Raw genomic sequence first — 25883 nt, forward strand, 5'->3', positions numbered from 1 at the left:
TAAAAGAAGTTGTAGGCTCTGAAGACTCTGACTTACATTCTGTACCTGTTCTTAGTAATGCTTTTCCCCTCCAAATCAATAATAATAATAATAATGGTAATAATAATAACTATGAACCCTCCCATCATACTAAGTGCCAAGTACTCTTCCTAGGCACCTGACATCATTAAATTATTTGATCCCTACAACAATACATGCTATGAGGCTGATACTGTTATCTCCATTGACACATAAGGGAAGTGAAATACTAAGAGATTAAGTAATTTGCTCAAAATCACAAACATAGTAAAACTGCCTGTTATGATTCAAACTGAGACCCGGGTTCCAGGGTCAGTGCTCCTAAGTATTAGGCTATTCCAGATCTTCAAAAAGAACAAGAAGTTGCATAGTTCCTTGAAAGTATCATTTTGGAAGAATTATATTCTGAACATGACATATCATGTCCCTTACAAGGGAAGGAGCCACATTCAACCTCATCCTCAGAGGTAGCTCATTCATTCAACAAATTATTTATTGAACATCCTATTAGGGACAACTATTGGCCTGGGCACTGGGCATAAAGCAAGGAATGAAATAGGCACTTACCCTGATAATCTCAAGAGTACTCAGGTTGTACCTGATTGGGACGAATGTTTAACCTTAAAGGCACATATCTATCAACAAGCCAGCGGATAATGAGGTGGACAAACATATCAGTTGTGCCATACAATAAAGTATTACCCAATTATATTTATTCTCTTGGAAAACTGACGAAGCCAACAGGAAGTAGAATAGGCAAAGTAAGGAAACACAAGAAGGAAAGCAGCCCAAGTAATCAAAAACTGCAAGACAGAAAAGAGGACAGTAAAGAGGAGGAATATAGCAAAAGAGAAAGAAGCCACAAGTACACAGAGAACCAGAGAGATAAGAATCTCAAGAAGAGTAAACTGCTACAGGGTGTATGTAATGGTATCGCATTATAGTTTTATTTTACATTTTCCTGAAGACTAATGATGTTCAGTAGTTTTCATGTGCTAATTTGCATTTCGTATGCCTTCCATTGTAAAATGCCAAGTCTTTCCCCAATTTTTTTATTGGTTTGCTTAACTTTTTATTGAAGTGTGAGTTACATAGATTCTCTGGATACAATTTGTTTGTCAGACATAGGTATTGCAAACATTTTCTCCCAGTCTGTGGCCTACCTATTCATTTTCTTCAATATGTGTTTTCAGTAGATCCAGCACAATTTGTTAAAAGGGTATCCTTTCACAGTTGAATTACCCTGGCATCTTTGTAGAAAATCAATTGGCCGTTTTTGTGACTCTATTTCTGGACTCTCCATTCTGTTCCACTAATATATATGTCTATCTTTCTGCCACTACACAATGTCTGGATTACTGCAGCATTTTACTTTTTAATGAGTCTTGAAATTGGATAATGTAAAGCCTCCAACATTATTCTTTTTAAAAATTGTTCTGGCTATTTTCTGCATACATATAAATTTTAGAATAGCCATGTCAATTTCTATTTTTAAAAAAGCCTACTGTGATTTTGATTGGGATAACATTCAACTGTAAATCAATTTGGAGAGAACTGACAATAAATTCAAGTGGTATAAGTCTCCATTTACTTTTGTTTTTACTCAGAAATATTTTGTAATTTTAACTGTATAGATCTGTCATATTTTAAGTTTATTCCTACTGTATGATTTTTAATGCTATTATAAATGGGCTTTATTTTAAATTATACTTGTTTTTATTTTAATTATACTTATTATTTAATTATTATACTTGTTATCATTTAATTATAATTGCTATTATTTTTAAAATAAATTTATTTTATTTATTTTTGGCTGTGTTGGGTCTTCGTTGCTGCACACGGGCTTTCTCCAGTTGTGGCGAGTGGGGACTACTCTTCATTGCAGTGCACGGGCTTAGCTGCTCCTCGGCATGTGGGATCTTCCCAGACCAGGGCTCGAACCCGTGTCCCCTGCATTGGCAGGCATATTCTTAACCACAGCGCCACCAGGGAAGCCTCTTATTATTTCAATTACACTTGTTTTTTAAACCCATAGTGGCTAGATCTTATTTTAAGTGTTCCTATCACACACAAAAGAAGTAAATAAAGAGGACAGGAGGAAACTTTTGGAGACGATGTATATGTTTATGGAATAGATTGTGGGGATGGTTTCACCAAAATGGATATATACTCACCTCCAAAGTCATCAAGTTGTACGCATTAAATATGTACAGATTTTTTATATCAGTCATACCTCAATAAAGTGGTTTAAAAATCAAGTATAATTTAAAATAAAGCCCACTTAAATTACATTTAATGATTTGCGGATCTGACTTGCAGATTTATTTTAGGAACCAGGAATAAGGAAGCGTCAGATCTATTAACTTTAACTAAAGTGCAGACAAAATTCCCAAATGAGCATAATAATGGATCTCATGTATGTATATTTTAAATGATTGGGCTATTTTATCCTTATCCATACCAGCCAATTTTGTGATATTTAGAAGGCACCAACTGTAAAAGACCAATATCAAAGCAAACAGGCACTTGCAGCTGGCCTAAGAAAAAAGCCACAAAATGTGCAGCAAGAACTTGTTCAGCTGACTGAGTCAAAGGTACTAAATACAGAGTTCTAGGCCACAGGTTAAGTCCCAAATTTTAATATTGAACAATCCAAGCAGATGCTTGAATTTGGTAGTTTTTGAAAGAATTTTTCATTTTCATATGACTATCTAGTACAATCAAAAATGTACAAATGTATAGAGAAATAATTATGAGGTATGCTTATTAGAAACATACATATATATGCATGTGTATATGTATTTAGAGTGGCACTAAGATCACTCGAAACTAATGAGATGAAATCAGAGAAAGATAATTTCAAACTTCTGTTAAAAGCATCCGAATATAAATGAGAAGGAAATAAAATCATACTCCTTAAAAACATAAAAAAACTACCCTCTTAGAAAAATTTTAAGTATACAATGCAGTATTATTAACCATAGGTGCTATGCTATATACAACTCTAGAAATTATTTATAACTGAAATTTTGTACCCTCTGATAATACCTCCCTGTTTTTCCCTCCTGCCAGTCCCTGGCAATCACCATTCTACTTCCTACGTCTATGAGTTTGACTGTTTTAGATTCTTCATGTAAGTAGTATCATGTAGTATTTGTCCTTCTGTGCCTGAATTATTTCACTTAGCATAATGTCTTCCAGGTTCATCCTTATTGTCACAAATGGCAGGATTTCCTTTATTTTAAGACTGAATAATAGTATCACCATATGTATGTACCACATTTTCTTTATCCATTCACCCATCGATGATCATTCAGGTTGCTTCCATGTTTTGGTTACTGTGAATAATAAATTTCATTTACTAATTCTTTGCTGCTTAGTTATAGAAATACATGGAATTTTTGTTTATTAACTTTATATCCTGTGATCTTAATACATTCTTTTATTAGGTCTGGTAGTCTTTATTTTTCTTGGCCGCACCATGCAGCATGTGGGATCTTAGTTCTCTGACCAGGGATCAAACGCGGGCCCCCTGCAATGGAAACGTGAAGCCTTAACCACTGGACCACCAGGGATGTCCCAGGTCCGGTAGTCTTTAAACTATCATTGTTTCAATCATTCTTTAGCATTTTCTATATACAAGATTATGTAATTTGTGAATAAAGACAATTTTACTTCCTTTTCAATTAGAATGTTTCTTTTCTCTTCAGTTGCCTTCCTGCACTAAGACTTTCAGTATTATATCAAATAGAAGTGGTCAGAGCAAACATCACACCTTGTTCTTGATCTTACAGGGAAAATATTCTATCTAATATATTAATTATGATATTATACGCAGGTTTTCATACATGATCCTAATCAGTTTAAGCATATTTCCATTTATAGTATCTTTTGTATATCTAGTAAGATGATTATGGTTTTTACCCTAGATACTGTTAATGTGGAGAAATATACTGATGGATTTTCTTTATGTTGCAACAAATCTGCATTGCTGGGATAAATTCTTCAAAGTCTTTACTTTATATATATTGCTGGATTAGACTTGCTGAGATTTACCTAAGAATTTTTGCATCTTATGTTCACGAGAGACAATGATTTGTTGTTTTCCTAAAATATTTTGGTTTCAGTATCAGGATAATGTGGTATGCAACAAAAACAATACTGAGAGGGTAACTTACAGCTATAAATGCTTATACTAAAAATAAGAAAGATCTCAAATCAACACCTAAAAACAAGAAAGATTTCAAATCAACAACCTCCCTTTACAACTTAAGTAACTAGAAAAAGAAAACCAAACTAAACCTAAAACTGCCAGAAAGAGGGAAATCATAAAAACTAAAGCAGAGATAAACAAAAAAGAGAATATAAAAGCAATTTTAAAAAGTCAATGAAACCAAAAGCTGTTTCTTAAAATTAAGAAAATTGAAAGCCCTGTAGCTAGACAGACTCAGAAAAGAGAGAGAGAGAGAGAAGACTGAAATTACTACCATCAGAAAAAAAAGTGGAGACATTGCTACAAATTCAAAGGAAGTAAAAAGGATTACAAGAAAGTACTAAAAGAATAGTATGCCAATAAGTTACGATAATGTAGATGAAATGGAAAAATTCCTAAAAACATAAAACGTATCAAGAGTAAATCATAATGAAAAAGAAAATATGAATAGACCTATAACTAGTAAGGACATTGAATAATTAATCAAAAATCTCCCAACAAAGAAAAGCCCTGATGAATTCTACCAAACATACAAAGAAGAACTAATACCAAACCTAGTAAACTTCTCCAGAACTTTAAAGAAAAAGAAATATTTCCTAACTTGTTTTACGAGGCCAGCATTACACTGATACCAAAGCCATACAGACACTATAAAAAAAGGAAACTACAGACCAATATTCCTTATGAACATTGTTACAAAAATCCTCAAAAAAAAAATAGTAGCAAACATTTCAGCAGCATATAAAGGATTATGCATCATGACCAAATGGGATTTATTCCTGAATGCAAGAAAGTTCAACAAAGAAAAATCAATCAGTGTATATGCCACATCAACAGCATGAAAAAAAACCACATCACCATCTCAGTTGATGCAAAAAAGAAAAAAAGCATTTGACAAATTCAACACACTTACATGATAAAAACACTCAACAGGAATAGAAAGAAAACACCTCAACATAATAAAATCCAATACAAAAAACACACAACGAGCATCACACTCAATGGTGAAAGACTGAAAACATTTAATCAAAGATCAAGAACAAGGCAAGGATGCCCACTTTCATCATTTTTATTCAACATAGTACTAGAAGTTCTAGCCAGAGCTACTATGCAAGAAAAAGACACAAAAGGCATCCAAAATGGAAAAGAAGAAGTAAAATGATCTTTTTGGCAAATGATATGATCTAATGTGTAGAAAACACTAAAGATTCCAAAAAGAACCTGTTAGAACTAATAAATGAATTCAGTGAAGCAGCAAGACATGAAGTCAATGCACAAAAATCAGGTGCATTTCTATACACAAAGAAAAATAATCTGAAAAGGAAATTATAAAATCATTTCCATTTATAAAAGCATCAAAAAGAATAAAATACTTAGGAATTATCTCAACCAAACAAGTTAAAAGCTTACACAATGAGAACTACAAAACGTTACTGAAAGAAATTTTAAAAGATACAAATAAATGGACTTGTATCCCATGTTCATGGATAGGAAAACTTAACATTATTAAAATGTCAATACTACCTAAAGTGATCTACTTCAAATGCAATCCCTATCAAAATTCTAATACTGTTTCATGTAGAAACAGAAAAACCCATTCTAAAAATCATATGGAATCTCAAGAGACCCTGAACAGCCAAAACAATCTTGAAAAAGGACAAAAGTGGAGGACTCCTGATTTCAAAACTTATTACAAAGCTACAATAATCAAAACTGTGTGGTATTGGGCCTGAGGAAAGAACACATTAGACCAATGGAATAGACTACAGAGCCCAGAAATAAACCCTCACATTTACGCTCAATTCAACAAGGGTACCAAGGCCACTCCATGGGAAAAAAGCAGTCTTTTCAACAAATGATACTGGAAAAGCTAGATATTCACATGCAAAAGCATGAAGGTGGATCATTACCTGAAACCATACACAAAAATTAACTCAAAAATGGATTAAGAACCTAAATATAAGATCTAAAACAAGTATACACTTACAAGCAGAAATAGGCCATAAGATTCACAAAATTGGATTTGGCAATGATTTCTTGGATATGACAGGAAAGGTGCAAATAACAAAAAGGAAACAGAAAAATTGGATTTCATAAAAATTTTTAAATGCTGTGCATTCAAGGACACTATCAACAGAATAAAAAGGCAACCCACAGTATAAGACCAAATATTTGTAACTCATATATCTGATAAAGATTAACATCCAGAATATACAGAAAACTCCTAACACTCAACAACAAAAGGGAAATAAACCAATTAAGAAATGTGCAAAAGACTTAAATTGACATTTCTCCGAAGAAGACATACAAATGAGTAGTAAGCAAATGAAAGGATGCTCAATATCACTAATTATTAGGGAAATGCAAATCAAAAGTATGAAAAGACACTACTTCATACCAATTAGGATGGCTACTATCCAAAAATCAAACATACACACACACACACAACACACCCCAAGTGCTGGTGAAGATGTAGAAAAAATGAACCCTGTGCTCCACTGGTGGAAATGTAAAATGGTACAGCCACTAGAGAAAACAGTATAATGTTCCTCAAAAAATTAAACATAGAATTACTATATGATCAATGGCTAAGTGAAATATGGTATACACATACAATGGAATGTTATTCAACTTTAAAGAGACAGGAAATTGTACAAGACACTAATATGAATGAACTTTGAGGATATTACGCTAATGAAATAAGCCAGTCATAAAAAGACAAATATTGTATGATTCCACTTACATGAGGAACTTAGAGTAGTCAAAATCATCATAAAGACACAAAGTATAATGGTGGATGGTAGGGCTAGAGGAGGGGAGAATGGAGACATCACTTAGTGGGTACAGGGTTTCAGAGTTATGTGGGTAGATGGTGGAGATAGTTACACAATAATGTGAATGTATTTAATACCACTGAACTGTATACTTAAGAATGGTTAAGATGGTAAACTATGTTATACGTATTTTACCACAGTAAAAAATTATTTTAAAGATACATATACAGGAAAATAGAAGAAATGGAAAACATATACTTTTGGATATAAAGGCTCACTATTATAAAGATGTTGATTTACACAAAGTTGGTCCATAAATTCAATACAATTTCAAAAGGAATTAATATAAACTTTAAAACTAATCTAAGTAAAATACATAAAACTACCTAAAAGACTTTGAAATAGATTAATGAGGAAGGTACTATGTTATATCAAAATACAGTATACTTAAAACAGTGTAACATTCAGAAATAGATAAATGTTTTGTAGTAAGCTCTCATAGCATTAAACACCTTTCTCCTTTGTGGCACTTATTAGCAATTTTACATTATATATAAAACATTTACTGAATGACTGTCTCAACTACTAATGTATTCCTACTTTGTAACATATCACCTGATACACAGTAGGTACTCAAGACCTATTTGCTTAATGAATGAATAAATAAATGAAACAAAACAGAATGCAGCAATATCACCATTTATATGTAAGAACAATACATGTATTCTCAAGTCAATGAGGAAAGAATGGATTATTCAGTTAGTGTTACTAATAAACTGACTAGCAATCTGGGAGAAAATGAACTTAGCCTATAACCTTACATCATTTATAAAAATATTTTCAGATTGCTGGAAGATCTGAATGTCAATATAAAAATATGAGCAAAGAACAAAATCAAATACCATTCTTAACTCATTACTTTTTAACAATTGTAATTTAGCTAAGCATACAGAATAAATATTACTCCCAAGAAGCAATGTGAAATATAGAAGAACAAGTAAATTACAGCTTTAGTTAAGTATTATTTCAGTGTAATTATAGTGACCAGACGTTTCAGGCTGGTTGGAACAATGTTGGATTTATTTTCCAGTCCTAGGTACTGGCAATTCCAAATCTCCTCTAAAATTGGATCACTGTATTCTGTGGAAGCAGTCCAAACTGAGAGGTAGGAAGTTTTGCCTCTTCAGACTATTTGCAAACCTCTCATTAACTTTGATACACAAACAGGCTGTCAGATAATAGTAAGGTCTTTTTCAATTCTATTTTCCCATTCAAAATTGCTGCAAAAGATGACTTCAAACGGTTCCATGGCTGTCTCCATATTAAACCAGTAACAAAAGCAGAAAATAAAGCCATGGATTTCACCTACTTTAAACTTATACCTGATAGCCTACTCCAAAGTCCAGCCAAGGAAATAAAGGTCAGAACAGAATAGAAAAACAATCCTCCTTTTTTTTTTTTTTTTCACATTCTTACATTTCTCTTTGACCTCTGGACCTCTCCTGAGACCAATGCATTTTACATATTAAATTATCTGAAATAAAGTGTGTTAAACATTGACTGAAAATTGTTATAATTCTACAAAAGATTTATCAAATTAGCATTTCATTTTTCATTGGTGATTGTTCATAGGAAAAAAAACCCCAAATCCAAATATACTAGCACACTATGCTTTGGAACAACCTAATGGAGAATGACCCATCTGAATTCACAAAAATAAATTTTCAGATAGAATGTAAAACAATGCACCTGAATTGACAAAAGTAAATTTAGGAAGTAATTATTTTCTTACACAAAATTTTCTTTGCTTTTCAAAATTATTCAACACTTTGCCTAGAGAAGTGTCAGCCTAGAAATTAATAAAACTATAACAATAATAGAAACAATGTACTTCAATCCTCAGAGAATATGAAAATGATATTATTATTATCATCCCTTTACAAAAAAGAAAAGTGAGACTTAAAAGTCTCATGGATAATAAACGAGTGAGGGAGAGAAGTCTCTTAAAAGTAAACACACCGGGGATTCTGCAGCAGCCGTCGTTTGGGCTGCAACTCTTCCCAGAGTCTCCGGCCTGCTGGCCTACTACATCAGATTTTGGATTCACCAAGCCTCCACAATCATAGTCCTGGTGCTCCAGCCGGGTGTCAGGCCTAAGCCTCTGAGGTGGGAGAGCCGAGTTCAGGACATTGGTCCACCAGAGACCTGCTGGCCCCACGTAATATTAAACAGTGAAAGCTCTCTCGGAGATCTACATGTCACTGCTAAGACCCAGGTTCACTCAACAACCAGCAAGCTACAGTGTTGGACACCCTATGCCAAACAACTAGCAAGACAGGAATACAACCCCACCCATTAGCAGAGAGGCTGCCTAAAATCATAATAAGTTCACAGACACCCCAAAACACAACACCGGACATGGTCCTGTCCACCAGAATGACAAGATCCAGCCTCACCCACCAGAACACGGGCACCAGTCCCCTCCACCAGGAAGCCCAAACAACCCACTGAACCAACCTTACTCACTGGGGATAGACACCAAAAACAACGGAAACTACGAACCTGCAGCCTGCAAAAAGGAGACCCCAAACACAGTAAGATAAGCAAAATGAGAAGACAGAAAAAAACACAGCAGATGAAGGAGCAAGGTAAAAACCCACCAGACCAAACAAATGAAGAGGAAATAGGCAGTCTACCTGAAAAAGAATTCAGAGTAATGATAGTAAAGATGATACAAAATCTTGGAAATAGAATACAGAAAATGCAAGAAACATTTAACAGGGACTAAGAAGAACTAAAGATGAAACAAGCAACGATGAACAACACAATAAATGAAATTAAAAATACTCTAGAAGGGATCAATAGCAGAATAACTGAGGCAGAAGAATGGATAAGTGACCTGAAATATAAAATAGTGGAAATCACTACTGCAGAACAGAATAAAGAAAAAGGAATGAAAAGAACTGAGGACACTCTCAGAGACCTCTGGGACAACATTAAATGCACCAACATTCAAATTAGGAGTCCCAGAAGAAGAAGAGAAAAAGAAAGGGACTGAGAAAATATTTGAAGAGATTATAGTTGAAAACTCCCCTAATATGAGAAAGGAAAGCGTGAATCAACTCCAGAAAGCACAGAGAGCCCCATACAGGATAAATCCAAGGAGAAACATGCCAAGACACATATTAATCAAACTGTCAAAAATTAAATACAAAGAAAACATATTAAAAGCAGCAAGGGAAAAGCAACAAATAACATACAAGGGAATTCCCATAAGGTTAACATCTGATCTTTCAACAGAAACTCTGCAAGCCAGAAGGGAGTGGCAGAACATACTTAAAGTGATGAAAGAGAAAAACCTACAACCAAGATTACTGTACCCAGCAAGGATCTCATTCAGACTCGACACAGAAATTAAACGCTAAGAGAATTCAGCACCACCAAACCAGCTTTACAACAAATCCTAAAAGAACTTCTCTAGGGAGGAAACACAAGAGAAAGAAAAGACCTACAATAACAAACCCAAAACAATTAAGAAAATGGTTAATAAGAACACATATATCGGTAACTACCTTAAATGTAAATGGATTAAATGCTCCAACTAACAGACATAGACTGGCTGAATGGATACAAAAACAAGACCCATATATATGCTGTCTACAAGAGACCCATTTCAGACCTAGGGAACATACAGACTGAAAGTGAGGGGATGGAAAAAGATATTCAATGCAAATGAAATCAAAAGAAAGCAGAGTAGCAATTCTCATATCAGACAAAATAGACATTAAAATAAAGACTATTACAAGAGACAAAGAAGGACACCACATAATGATCAAGGGATCAATCCAAGAAGAAGATATAACAATTGTAAATATTTATGCACCCAACATAGGAGCACCTCAATAATTAAAGCAAATGCCAACAGCCATAAAAGGGGAAATCAACAGTAACACAATCATAGTAGGGTACTTTAACACTCCATTTTCACCATGTACAGACCATCCAAAATGAAAATAAATAAGAAAAAACAAGCTTTAAATGATACATTAAACAAGATGGATATATAGGACATTCCATCAAAAACAACAGAATACACTTTCTTCTCAAGTGCTCATGGAACATTCTCCAGGATAGATCATATCTTGGGTCACAAATCAAGCCTTGGTAAATTGAAGAAAACTGAAATCGTATCAAGTATCTTTTCCGATCACAATGTTATGAGACTAGATATCAATTAAAGAAAAAAATCTGTAAAAAATACAAACACATGGAGGTTAAACAATACACTACTAAATACCGAGAGATCACTGAAGAAATCAAAGAAGAAATCACAAAATATCTAGAAACATATGACAACGAAAACACGATGACCCAAAACCTATGGGATGCATCAAAAGCAGTTCTAAGAGGGAAGTTTATAGCAATACAATCCTACCTCAAGAAACAAGAAACATCTCAAATAAACAACCTAACCTTACACCTAAAGCAATCAGAGAAAGAAGAACAAAAAAACCCCAAAGTTAGCAGAAGGAAAGAAATCATAAAAATCAGATCAGAAATAAATGAAAAATAAATGAAGGAAACAATAGCAAAGATCAATAAAACTAAAAGCTGGTTCTTTGAGAAGATAAACAAAATTGATAAACCACTAGCCAGACTCATCAAGAAAAAAAGGGAGAAGACTCAAATCAACAGACTTAGAAATGAAAAAGAAGTAACAACTGACACTGCAGAAATACAAAGGATCAAGAGAGATTACTACAAGCAACCATATGCCAATAAAATGGACAACCTGGAAGAAATGGACAAATTCTTAGAAAAGCAAAACCTTCCGAGCCTGAACCAGGAAAGAATAGAAAATATCAACAGACCAATCACAAGCACTGAAATTAAGACTGTGATTAAAAATCTTCGAACGGGGGTTCCCTGGTGGCGCAGTGGTTGAGAGTCCACCTGCTGATGTAGGAGACATGGGTTCATGCCCCGGTCTGGGAAGATCCCACATGCCGCGGAGTGGCTGGGCCCGTGAGCCATGGCCGCTGGGCCTGAGCGTCTGGAGCCTGTGCTCCGCAACGGGAGAGGCCACAACAGTGAGAGGCCTGCGTACCACAAAATTAAAAAAGAAAAATCTTCCAACAACAAAAGCCCAGGACCAGATGGCTTCACAGGCAAATTCTATCAAACATTTAGAGAAGAGCTAACACCTATACTTCTCAAACTCTTCCAATATACAGCAGAGGGAGAAACACTACCAAACTCATTCTAAGAGGCCACCATCACCCTGATACCAAAACCAGACAAAGATGTCACAAAGAAAGAAAACTACAGGCCAATATCACTGATGAACATAGATGCAAAAATCCTCAACAAAATACTAGCAAACAGAATCCAACAGCACATTAAAAGGATCAGACACCATGAACAAGTGGGGTTTATCCCAGGAATGCAAGGATTCTTCAATATATGCAAATCAATCAATGTGATAAACCATATTAACAAATTGAAGGAGAAAAACCATATGATCATCTCAATAGATGCAGAAAAAGCTTTTGCCAAAATTCAACACCCATTTATGATAAAAACACTCCAGAAAGTAGGCAGAGAGGGAACTAACCTCAATATAATAAAGGGCATATATGAAAAGCCCACAGCCAACATCATTCTCAATGGTGAAAAACTGAAACCATTTCCACTAAGATCAGGAACAAGAAAAGGTTGCCCACTTTCACCACTATTATTCAACATAGTTTTGGAAGTTTTAGCCACAGCAATCAGAGAAGAAAAAGAAATAAAAGGAATCCAAATCAGAAAAGAAGAAGTAAAACTGCCACTCTTTGCAGATGACATGAAACTATACATAGAGAATCCCAAAGATGTTATGAGAAAACTACTAGAGGTAATCAATGAATCTGGTAAAGTAGCAGGATACAAAATGCACAGAAATCTCTTGCATTCCTATACACTAATGATGAAAAATCTGAAAGAGAAATTAAGGAAACAGTCCCATTTACCATGGCAACAAAAAGAATAAAATATCTAGGAATAAACCTACCTAAGGAGACAAAAGACCTGTATGCAGAAAACTATGAGACAATGATAAAAGAAATTAAAGACAATACAAACAGATGGCGAGATATACCATGTTCTTGGATCAGAAGAATCAACATTGTGAAAATGACTATACTACCCAAAGCAACCTACGGATTCAATGCAATCCCTATCAAACTACCAACAGCATTTTTCACAGAACTAGAACAAAAAATTTCACAATTTGTATAGAAACACAAAAGACCCCCCATAGCCAAGGCAATCATGAGAAAGAAAAATAGAGCTGGAGGAATCAGGCTCCCTGACTTCAGACTATACTACAAAGCTACAGTAATCAAGACAATATGGTACTGGCACAAAAACAGAAATACAGATCAATGGAACAGGATAGAAAGCCCAGAGATAAATCCATGCATATATGGTCACCTAATTTATGACAAAGGAGGCAAGAACATACAATGGAGAAAAGACAGCCTCTTCCAATAAATGGTGCTGGGAAAACTGTACAGCTACATGTAAAAGAATGAAATTAGAACACTCCCTAACACCATACACAAAAATAAACTCAAAATGGATTAAAGACCTAAATGTAAGGCCAGACACTATAAAACTCTTAGAGGAAAACATAGGCAGAACATTCTATGACATACATCACAGCAAGATCGCTTTTGACCCACCTCCTAGAGATTGGAAATGAAAACAAAAATAAACAAATGGGACCTAATGAAACTTAAAAGCTTTTGCACAGCAAAGGAAACCATAAACAAAATGAAAAGACAACCCTCAGAATGGGAGAAAATATTTGCAAATGAAGCAACTGACAAAGGATTAATCTCCAAAATACAGAGGCAGCTCAGGCATCTCAATATGAAAAAAACAAACAACCCAGTCCAAAAATGGGCAGAAGATCTAAATAGACATTTCTCCAAAGAAGATATACAGATTGCCAACAAACACATGAAAGGATGCTCAACATCAGTAATCATGAGAGAAATGCAAATCAAAACTACAATGAGGTATCACCTCACACCAGTCAGAATGGCCATCATCAAAAAATCTACAAACAAGAAATGCTGGAGAGGGTGTGGAGAAAAGGGAACCCTCTTGCACTGTTAGTGGGAATGTAAATTGATACAGCCATTATGCAGAACAGTATGGAGGTTCCTTAAAAAACTAAAAATAGAACTACCATTTGACCCAGCAATCCCACTACTGGGCATATACCCAGAGAAAACCATAATTCAGAAAGAGTCATGTACCACAATGTTCATTGAAGCTCTATTTACAATAGCCAGGACATGGAAGCGACCTAAGTGTCCATCAACAAATGAATGGATAAAGAAGATGTGACACATATATACAATGGAATATTACTCAGCCATAAAGAAACGAAACTGAGTTATTTGTAGTGAAGTGGATGGACCTAAAAACTGTCATACACAGTGAAGTAAGTCAGAAAGAGAAAAACAAATACTGCATGCTAACACATATATATGGAATCTAAAAAAAAAAAAAAGGTTCTGAAGAACCTAGGGGCAGGACAGGAATAAAAACACAGATGTAGAGAATGGACTTGAGGACGTGGGGAGGGGGAAGGGTAAGCTGGGATGAAGTGCGACAGTGGCATGGATATATATACACTACCAAATGTAAAGTAGATAGCTAGTGGGAAGCAGCCACATAGCACAGGGAGATCAGCTCAGTGCTTTGTGACCACCGGGAGGGGTGGGATATGGAGGGTGGGAGGGACATGAAAGAGGGAAGGGAAATGGGGATATATGTTTATGTATAGCTGATTCACTGTGTTATACAGCAGAAAGTAACACACCATTGTAAAGCAATTATACTCCAATAAAGATGTTAAAAAAAAAGTAAACACACATACACAATTAGTAGTTAGAATCTTCATCTGTTTACTTTCAGCCCAAGTCTACTTAATTGCTCAGCCTGCAGGACTCACTCAGATTGAGGAGGCAGTATAAACTTTCTAAATTTGAGGAACAAATGATTTGATACAAACATCTTTTCTTCTTGCTAATACTCCATACAACTTGTTCAGATCTTCAACACAGATATTTAGTCTCTTGCAGTCCTAACTTCAAAAATTGTTTTGAAATGTGAATTAACAGACTCTTTTCTTCCCTAGTGGAAATTTTCTTTCCAATATTCAATATTCAGAGAGCAGGAGAGGACAGACACACAAACCTGAATTTCAGATTATCTATCATATTTGAATCATTTTAGGCCTGAAAATAAATTGCACCACATACTTGGTTAAAAAGCTAATGCAGATTCACTCCTGCATGATGGGAGGACAAGTCTTCTGCCATTCCCAAAAAAATTATACAGCTTAACAGAAGTGTCAAAAACAACCATTTCAGCACTCAGAACATTGACCATAGGCTTACAACAAACTGAGAAGTGGGTGTTCGTAAAAATCACTGAACTATAAGTAAGAAAAGCACAAGCCTGTGGTGATTTTCCTGAGGGTTCTAACAAGCTCTCAGCTCTGTATACACAGTAGTTCAATTAGGGCAAGACAAGATGAATAACTGGAAGTTCACCTGCTGCTGTTGAGGAGGAGCTCACTTGATTTAAAATGTTGTCAGTGAAAATGGTGATTTTAGTGGCACATGAAGAGGGAAGGCCACAGCCTCCACTAGTTTGAAGTATTGTTCTTTTTTAGGCAAGCAACAGACTGTCAGGCAAGCAAGGAATTTAATAGGTAATTCTGGAAGGTGAGACAGCCATGGGGCTAGATGAGATCAACAAGTATGTTACACTGACTGAGGGTGATATATGCACAGCAGAAAATGGAGTGGTGCAAGCCACTCATACATCCTTAGAAGACAGAACCTAAGCTAACACACAGAGGAGACACAAGAGAGCCCAACAGAAAATAAGAGCCAGGAGAAACTTTAAAACAGCGAAATTTGAACCCCCAAAACCACAAAAAGATCAATAAGTAGACAGAGGAAGCCTTACTGGCTCAAACTATTTGATCACAATCTCTGACCAATAGCTGACTGAAGAGGCTTAAAAATAAAGACAGTTAAAACAAAACAAAAAAAAAGTTAAACAGAGAGATCAGTGGCCTCACAGTTTGGGTGAAGATTTAGTCTAGAGAATTACCAAACACACAAACAAAGAGAACAACAATAACAACAAACCTCAGGGGAAAAAACTCAGAATCTAAAATTGCTATGCAATATTATCTAACATGTCCAGTATTCAACAAAAAGAAATTATGAGACATACAAAGAAACAAGGAAGTGTAACCTACTGACTCAGGAAAAAAGTAATCAATTGAAGCTCCCTCTGTTGGATTTAACAGATAAAGATGTCAAAACACCTATTATAAATACATTCAAAGAACTATACATGCTTCACCATGTTTAAAGAACTAAAGTATGACAACAATGATCTACTAAATAGAATATTACAAGGCAATATTCCTTAATAAACAGTGGAAATTCTGGTGTTGATAAGTATAATAATTGAAGTGAATAATTCACCAGAGGGATTCAACAGCAGATCTGAGCTCTCAAAAGAAAGATTCAGTGAATTTGAATTAGACCTATAGAAACTATCCATTCTGAAAAACAAAGGAAAAAATGATTGAAAAAAAAATTAACAGAACCTCAGAGCACATTAAGTATACCAATATAACTAAAAAAAGAGTACCATAAGTTGTTAGAGAAAACGCAGAAGACAAAAATATTTAAAATAATAATGCCTGAAAACCAAATGATAAAAAACATTAACCAATACATCCAATCTCAACAAACTCCACACAGAATAAACTCAAAGAGATTCATAGCTATACATTTTATATGCCAAAGACAGAGAAAATCTTAGAAGTACCAAAAGAGAAATGAGTAGTTCCATACAATATTAACAGCTGACTTCTCATAAAAAAACAATGAAGCGAAGAAGCAATGGAATGCCATGTTCAAAGTGCTAAAAGAAAAAAAATTATCAACCAAGAATTCTATAGCCAGTAAAACTATTTTTCATAAAGACGTCTCCAGATAAAGACTGAGAGAATGTGTTGCTAGCAGATCTGCCTTATAAGAAATACTAAAAGCAAGAAAATGAAAAGGCAACCTACAGAATGGGAGAAAATATTTACAAATCATGTATCAGATAAGGGGTTAATATCCAAATATATAAAGAATGTGTACAATCCAATAACAAATAAAAACAATCTGATTTTTAAAAGAACAGAGAAACTTAATGAACATTTAGTACCAAAGAAGACTTGCAAATGGCCAACAGGTACATGCAAGGATGTTCAACATTAGTAATCATCAAAGAAATGCAAATCAAAACCACAATGAGATAGCACCTCACACCTTTTAGAATGGCATCATCACGAAGAGATAAAAAGTGTTGGCAAGGGTGTAGAGTAAAGGGAATCCTAGTACACTGTTGGTGAGAATGTAAACTGGTGCAGCCACTATGGAATACAGTATAGAGGTTCCTCCAAAAATTAAAAATAGAACCATCATATATATGATCCAGTAATCCCATTTTTGGATATGTATCCAAAGAAAACAAAAACAGGATCTTGAAGAGGTATCTTCTCTCCTGTGTTTACTGCAGTATTATTCACCATAGCCAAGATATGGAAATAAACCGTGTCTTTCAATGGATGAATGAATAAAGAAGATGTGGTGCATATATTACAACGGAATATTATCCAGCTGTGAGAAAGAAAGAATTCCTGTCGTTGGTGGTTCTGGATGGACCTTGAGGGTATTAGGCTAAGTGAAGTAAGTCTGACACAGAGACAAATATTACATAATATTATCAATATGTGGAATGTAAAAAGGCTAAACTTGTAAAAGCAGAGTAGAAGGTGATTCCCAGGGGCTTTGGGTGGGGGAATTGGGGAAATGTACTTTAAGAGTATAGGGTAGGGGAACTGGGGAGATATTGTTTAAGGGTAAAAACTTGTAATCAGTAGATAGCATCAAATGCACAGCATAGTGATTACAGGCAACAGTACTGTATTACAGACCTCGAACTTGCTAAGAAATTAGACCTTAAGTGTTTTCACCACACACACAAAATAATAATAATTATTCAAGGTGATAGAGGTGTTAGCCAACACTACAGTGATAATCAAATTCCAACATATAGGGCTTCCCTGGTGGCGCAGTGGTTGAGAGTCCGCCTACCGATGCAGGGGACACGGGTGCGTGCCCCGGTCCGGGAAGATCCCACATGCCGCGGAGTGGCTGGGCCCGTGAGCCATGGCCACTGAGCCTGCGCGTCTGGAGCCTGTGCTCTGCAACGGGAGAGGCCACAACGGTGAGAGGTCCGCGTACCACAAAAACAAAAACAAAAACAAATTCCAACATATAAATGTATGAAATCAAAAGAAGGGCAGGAGGAAAGATGCTCTCCAGTGAAAGAAGGGAAAAAGTCCTTGAATCTTAACAGCAAATTATACCATCTGGAACCCTTGGCTGAGAGAAGAGCTGGTGAAAAGCCTGCCAGAGCTTGCCTTGAAGCCTTGGAAAAGCCAGAAAATAAAATGTCTTGAGGAACCTAGTACCTAGAGAGGAAAGGCAAAGGAGCATCTGTTCTCAGGACGGTTCATAATAATTGAGAACAGTAGGAATGACTTACATTCTAAACAGCTACAATTCTAAACACTTTTCAACTCACAGTTCATTTAATTATCACAGTAAGCCTATGAGGTAAATGCTATTATTCTTCTCATTTTACAGATCAAGAAACTGAGAAATGTGGTAAATTGCTTAAGGTCCTCAAGCTAGTAAGTGGCTGAGCTAGGAATCTACCCAAGGCAGTCTGGCCAGAGACTGTTTTCTTAACCCCTACATTATACTGCTAAGATATTTAGAATACTTTGTCGTGGTTGTACAAAATAAAGGAATCAGAAGTTAAGTTAGACAATGAATAATAAAAGCTGATGTGAATAACTTACTAACACTGAACCCAGGTGTTCAAGTTTTAAAATCTTACTTTACATTTGGCTACATGTTTGTTCCTTCTTTCCTTCACTTAATTTCCTAATATTTATCAAACATCTATGTGCTAGACCCAAGAGATAACAAGAAATCAAAATCTCTGAAAACAAAAGGCTTAGACATCTATGAGGCCATAATTGGAAAAGAATTATTATATAGTGTAATTGTTGTATGAGGGATGTACATAAGGGTGGGTGGGACTGGAACAGACAGATCCACTCCAGACATCTCCAGCAACACAGGCCAAGAACTAGATCATCCAGGATGGCTGCAGTGTATGGTGTCATAGGAAGAGATGGCTTGAAGGTGAGGAGAGAATTCTGAGCAAGGCAGTGACCTTATCATTTTGTCACTTTGTCAGCAGTATGGAGGATGGATGAATTGGGGCAATGGAGGAAGAAGGTACATCTTAGTACCAGGGACAGGGAAAGAGGCAGAAGACAGAAGAATCCAATTCCATTCACCATACAAAATGTACTCAGACAATGACTTGTAAACATAAAGATGAAGGATTAAGTCCTCAACTGAGACACTGGAAGTAAAGGGAAAAAGAAAAGAAGATGAAAGAAATCGTGTCAATTAGTTAGCAGTTAAACAAATATGCTATTTTAATGAAGAAATTTATCATTATAGAGAAAATTAAGCAATAATCACACACTAACTTTCTGCCATGTAGTCCCATAGTAAAGCATGGCATTATTACTGATAGCAACTGAATTACCAGCATAGGTTTAAACCACCTATAAATAGCTAAATCTATACTCCTACATCTATGCCTAACTAGAGAAATAAAAATCACAAAAACATATCTTTTTACATTTTTAGTTTCCTCAGATAGCGCAATTTCTACACAGAGGTTATAGGAAAGTGCCTCATTTTTAACAAATATATACCATATTCTACTCTAAACTTACATGTATACGTTCATTTAACCCTCTCCCAAACCCTACTAAAGTTCAATACTATTATCCCTGTTTTACGTATGAGGAAATCAAGGCTCTGAGAAGTTATGCAAAGTGTCAAAGGTCACTAGATGGTACAGTTAGTTCTGCTGTAACACTTAATTTTGAAAATGTAAATTGATTCCAATGCAATTGATATAGTAGGGAACAGTGTGAATACAACTCACATTTTGTGTTTGCTTATGAGCAAGTTCATCCACAAGAAACATAAGGTAAATGCAGAAAACTGCACCCCATTACACAAGGCCACGTAGGAATACGCCAAAAGCACATGCCTCAAACATTTATCTACCAGCTACCAGTTCACCATGTGAGGTGTGAATCACATCCGTTCACATCTGGTGTCACAACTTCCCTTTAGATTTCAGTAAGCTTCCTTCCATCACTCCAAGAAACTCACAATCTTGCAACCCTTTCCACAGCCACTCCCATGAGGGAATAACGTATTTTGCAATGTAAAGTGTCAAATGTACTGCAGTATTTAGTTGTTAACCATTCAACATTTAAAAATTTTTAAATATATCACTGACAAGGTTTTGAATATTGTGCCATAATCTCATTTTCTCATAAGTCCTGTGGCTTTCGCTGTGTGATTTTGCATAGCATGATGATTTTTTTTTAGCAACATATATGTTATGGTGCATTATAGCAGAACTAACTCTTTTGGAGTGATATCTGAGTTTGCCCATATCAGAGTCAATGCTCTTAAGTTAAGGGGTCTCCCACCTTTATTTATGTATTCACCCCAAACTGTTAGCACACGATGTGCTTTGTGAACATCTTAAACTTCCAATTCTCTTTCACATGTACTACTGTGACTATAGATATTCATTCACCCAATTCTTTAGCCTTAGAATCAACTCTTTTTTTCTTACATCCCACATCTGATCTATTAATATATCTTGCCAACTACCTTCAAAATATTTCTAGAAATTGACCACTTTTCACATCTCCAAATGCTACTGACCTATTTCAAGCTACCATCATCTCCAGCGTGGGCTACTATAGTAGCCTCCTACCTGGCTTTTCTGCTTACACCTTTGTCCCACCTAATGTCCTTCCTCCACAGCTAGACTGAGCCTTTTAAAAACAAACACATCTCTCCCCTAATCAAAGTCCTCCAATTAAAAAACATATATTTAAATAAAATCATTACTTCCAGCCATGGCCTGCAAGGTCTGGCTTCTTTGCCCTTATTCACCAAATTCCTTCTTCCCTTACCAAACAGCCCTCTCACTGTTCCTTGAAGAGTCAAAATATGTTCCCACTTAAAAGCTTTTACCTTCACTATTCCCTAAGATGGGAAGTGCTCCTTCCCCAAAAATTGGCATCATTCATATCTCTGCTCAAATATCATCTTTCAGATTGGCCTTTCTTGGCCATCATATTGAAAATATTCACTTCTATTATATTATATTCCCTTAGCCTGCTTTAATTATTCTTTCTAGGAGTTATCAGTATCAGATATATCATATATCTACTTACTTGCTGTCTATCTCTACAAATGTGAGCTTCATGAAAACAGAAACTTCATCTTGTTCACAACTGCAGCCCCAGTGGCTAGAACACTGCCTCAGGCATGGTAGGAATAGAGTAAAATTTGTTGAATGAATTACCTCTTAATAAGGACATTAATCGGGACAAAAGAATGTCATTTTAATACGGACAAGAGATAGACATTAGACTATATTTCTCATTAAAGTTGTTCATTAAACAACTTTAGATAATAAAGTATAATAAGTAATGGAATAATAAAGAGAAAACTGATGACTAAACCTTCGTAGGAACTATAATACATTATTCAATATTAAATGAAAAATGACTGTGTATATTTGTGTTACCAGAGACAGGTCAAAAATTATTGCTAAACATTCACGAAGTACTATATTGTTTGACTTGCCAAGTCCACAGTTCCATAATTAAAATAGTTTATAAAAGTCATTCACTCCAGTAGGTTTAGTTTTTTTGTACTAACATGAGATGGGGATTTTTCTATAACCCCACCCTGTCTAACCATGTATTTCCATGAATCATCCTTCACCATACAAAATGTACTCAGACAATGACTTGTAAACATAAAAATCCTCTATATAATTCATCTACTTGTTGTTAACACGATATGGAAGAGTATATCCATCACAAAAGTTAAATTTCTAGAAAATTCAATTTGATTTCGTCCTCATATTTAGAATAATCTTAGAATAACAGACTTATTTTGAGGAAATAGTGAAGAAGGGAGGAAAAGAAAAGACCAAGCCCAGTGACTTAAAACTACTTTTCTTTTTTAAGCAGCTGGAATCTTGTCCTTAACTGAAATCTTACATCAAAGCCCAATAGGTAAAATTTAAATGGATATATTTTAGGCACGGGGATGGAGGGAAAAGGATGAGTCTGGAAAGAAGAGGGACTTTGAAATCTTGACTGTTTATTCCCCTAGGATTCAATATTCATCTCACTTACTCCAAAGGGGAAAAACTCCAAAGGGGAAAAATGCCTCTTCCAGTCCACGTGCTAGTTTACAGTAAGATAAGGAAATGGAGGTTCAAAGACGACTGCAGGAGCTAATATATAGGTTGAACCATAAATTTCTCATAAATAGTAAGTAGATTTTGCATTACAAATGAGTGACTGAGAATGTTGTTTTTCAATGAATAAAAGCAAATTAAAACAAAAGAAAGACTAAGGGACAAGACTGAGATCCTAGGGTCACTATGAATTGGGCAATGAAGTCAGCTGCCAGTATGAGGCATTCTGCTGAAGAGCATCAAAAAAAGTTGCCTTAAACATCAGACGCCATTCTACCCTCAATTGAGCAATTTTCATTTTCAAAATATACATTACAGCAAATAATTCATCTGACATTCAAATACAATAAGAATAAAGCCAAACTCAGTTCTTCTATCTTAAACAATATATTTGTAATTCCTCAGCATGACCTATCTACACTGCAGCCAAAAAAGCAAAATAGAACATAGCTTGTCATGAAATGGTCAATAAAACAGATCCCATGGCCAATAATTATATTACCAAGCTACATGGACCATAAAAAAAAGCTCCTTTTGCATATGTAACTTGTTTCCCTCAGTGTCTGAGACTAGCACAGCCAAAGAAACCCACATCCTAAGCCACAGAATAGAGCCACCTGGTCTTGCTCTTATCACAGGATGACAAAATGATTTCAATCCCCTAATTTCATGCAGACATCCTCAACATTTGTATAGTGTTTTTTAACTAACAAAACTGTTGCATCCTTCCTGAGTTCAAGAATGGTCAAAAGGCTCAATGCAAACACTTCCCTGGACAACCTTTATTACCACATTTAAAGGCACAGGCTCAATGACTGACACACATTTCAAAACGCTATCTCCCTTTCCTTTCCCTTTTCTGTTCTGCTACTCACATGATAAAGACTGATTTCAAAAAGTTTCTGGGGGCTTCCTTGGTGGCGCAGTGGTTAGGAATCCGCCTGCCAATGCAGGGGACACGGGTTCGAGCCCCGGCCCGGGAAGATCCTACATGCCGCAAAGCAACTAAGCCCATGTGCCACAACTACTGAGCCTGCACTCTAGAGCCCGTGAGCCGCAACTACTGAAGCCCACGAGCCACAACTACTGAGCCTGTGTGCCTAGAGCCTGTGCTCCACAACAAGAGAAGCCACTGCAATGAGAAGCCCACGCACCACAAAGAACAGCAGCCCCCGCTCACAACAACTAGAGAAAGCCTGCGTGCAGTAACGAAGACCCAACGCAGCCAAAAATAAATATATTAAAAAAAAAAAGTTTCTGGGATCTCTGCTTTTAAAAATGTTTAAATCAATGCAGCTTTGCAGTATCCATTCATCAATCCAAATAAAATATTAACAATTTTATGAGCATGACAAGAAGCAAGTTTTTTTTTTAGTGCTCCAATTCCATGACAGGATTACAAACAAGTGTGAGAAAAAAAAATACATATCATAAAAAAGTATCTAGGACTTCACTACTATATATATTAGAATAATGAATTTTTTGACTTTTGATCAGAAAGATTTTTGGAATAACTAACTTGAAAGAATAATTTGTAATTTTTTTGATTAAAAAATGTAATAAGTAATTCCGTGACTTTGTTTTGACTGCTCCACAAAGCTTGCAAGATATCAGGGACTGAACCCTGGCCCACGGCAGTGAAAGCACCGAGTCCTAACCACTGGACTGCCAGGGAACTCCCCTCTGTGACTTTTTAATACCATAATTTCTATAGTACTAGTGAAAAAAGAACACAGGATTCTGAAAAATATGTTGAAATCAAGATACAAGTGCAAAGAATTTAACAGCCATCACCATATATCCTTGATCTCTGCTGATTTGATCAGACAACACTAATAAGTAAATGGAATTCCACTTCTAATAATTTTCAATGAAAGTGCAATTAGCTGGCAAAAGTAAAATTTTTTTCTGTTATAAACAATGATGAAACCTTCATTTTTCCTTCTTTCACCTTCAAAGGATTATTATTCAATTCTATTATGTTTATATATAACATTGTTTTCAGAAAGGAGTTTTAATAATGTCATAATAATTTAAAAGGCTTAACAACATGACTCAGAAAAAGTAATGTCAATTTTTATATTTTAAAATGTCATATTATTTTAAAATGCAGTAATTAAAATCAGTTTCCAAAAATAAATACACAATTTAACATTTTACTTGTAATATATTATAAGTGAAATTCCCTCATTCCAGATTAGTTATCCTCAAACCTGGCTGCACATTAGAATCACCTAAAGATCTGAAAAACATACCAATACCAGAACTCCATCCGCAGGATGTTCTGATTCAGTTGGTCTGGGTAGGGCCCAGGCATTGATATTTTTAAAAAGCTTTTTAGGTGAATCTAATATTTAGTCAAGGATGAGAATCACTGTTCTAGGTCAAGACCAGCGTTCTAAAACTTAGATATCTAAAATTATAACTTTTGAAAACTATTTAATATAATTATTTTATAATTTCAAGCCCTAACAAAGTCACTTTTCCGAAACTCTGATCTACATTTATTTTCTAACCTCTGCATTCTTCCTTATAAAATAAAATAAAATGCATTATTTAATAAGGAATCCTCCAAACATCCTTTTTTGATTACTTTATACAGTGTACACATTTATGTATCTAAAGTAGTTCCACAACTGTCATGCAAAATTCTTTCAAAAACTGTCAAGTCATAATACCACTAAAACTTTCTTCATTACTAATTCTTCCTTTTAAAATTGAAGTATAGTTGACTTACTGTATTGTGTTAGTCTCAGGTGTACAGCAAAGCGATTCAGTTATAAATATATTTATTTTCAGATTATTTTCCATTATAGGTAATTATAAGACGTTGAATATATTTCCCTGTGCTATACAGTAAATCCTTGTTGCTTATCTATTTTATGTATAGTAGTTTGTTAATCCCATACTCCTAATTTAGCTCTCCCCCCTCACTTCCCCTTTGGTAACAATAAGTTTGTTTTCTATATCTGTGAGACTATTTCTGTTCTATATGTCAATTCATTTGTATTATTTTTTAGATTCCACCTGTAAGAACTATCATATAACATTTGTATTTCTCTGTCTGACTGACTTAGTATGATATTTTCTAAGTCCATCCATGTTCCTACAAATGGCAATATTTCATTCTTTTTTATGGCTGAATAAGAGTCCATAGTGTGTGTGTGTGTGTGTGTGTGTGTGTGTATCTCACAACTTCTTAAACGAATTGTCTGTTGTTGGACTTCCATTGTTTCCATGTCTTGGCTATTATAAATAGTGGCAAAAGACCTAAATAGATATTTTTCCAAAGGAGACACAAAGATGGCCAACAGGCACATGAAAAGATGCTCAGCATCACTAAT

General features: G+C 35.2%; 1 protein-coding gene across 9 annotated transcripts in view; it reads right to left on the minus strand.

Annotated features, from left to right (window-relative positions):
• The window catches only part of SUPT3H (SPT3 homolog, SAGA and STAGA complex component), a 440189-nt gene that overhangs the window by 239673 nt on the left and 174633 nt on the right, over positions 1–25883 (minus strand). Inside the window, exon 2 of one of the 9 annotated variants that reach the window (XM_082639512.1) lies at positions 18237–18346. The exons of the other annotated variants lie outside the window; for them this stretch is intronic. Coding sequence (XP_082495638.1) covers positions 18237–18313 — 77 coding nt within the window. The 5' untranslated portion in view covers positions 18314–18346. The remainder of the gene's footprint in view (positions 1–18236; positions 18347–25883) is intronic. 9 annotated transcript variants of the gene reach the window in all.

The sequence above is a fragment of the Mesoplodon mirus genome (assembly GCF_964341445.2).
Source record: "Mesoplodon mirus genome assembly, chromosome: 12".
Taxonomy (NCBI): Eukaryota; Metazoa; Chordata; class Mammalia; order Artiodactyla; family Ziphiidae; genus Mesoplodon; species Mesoplodon mirus.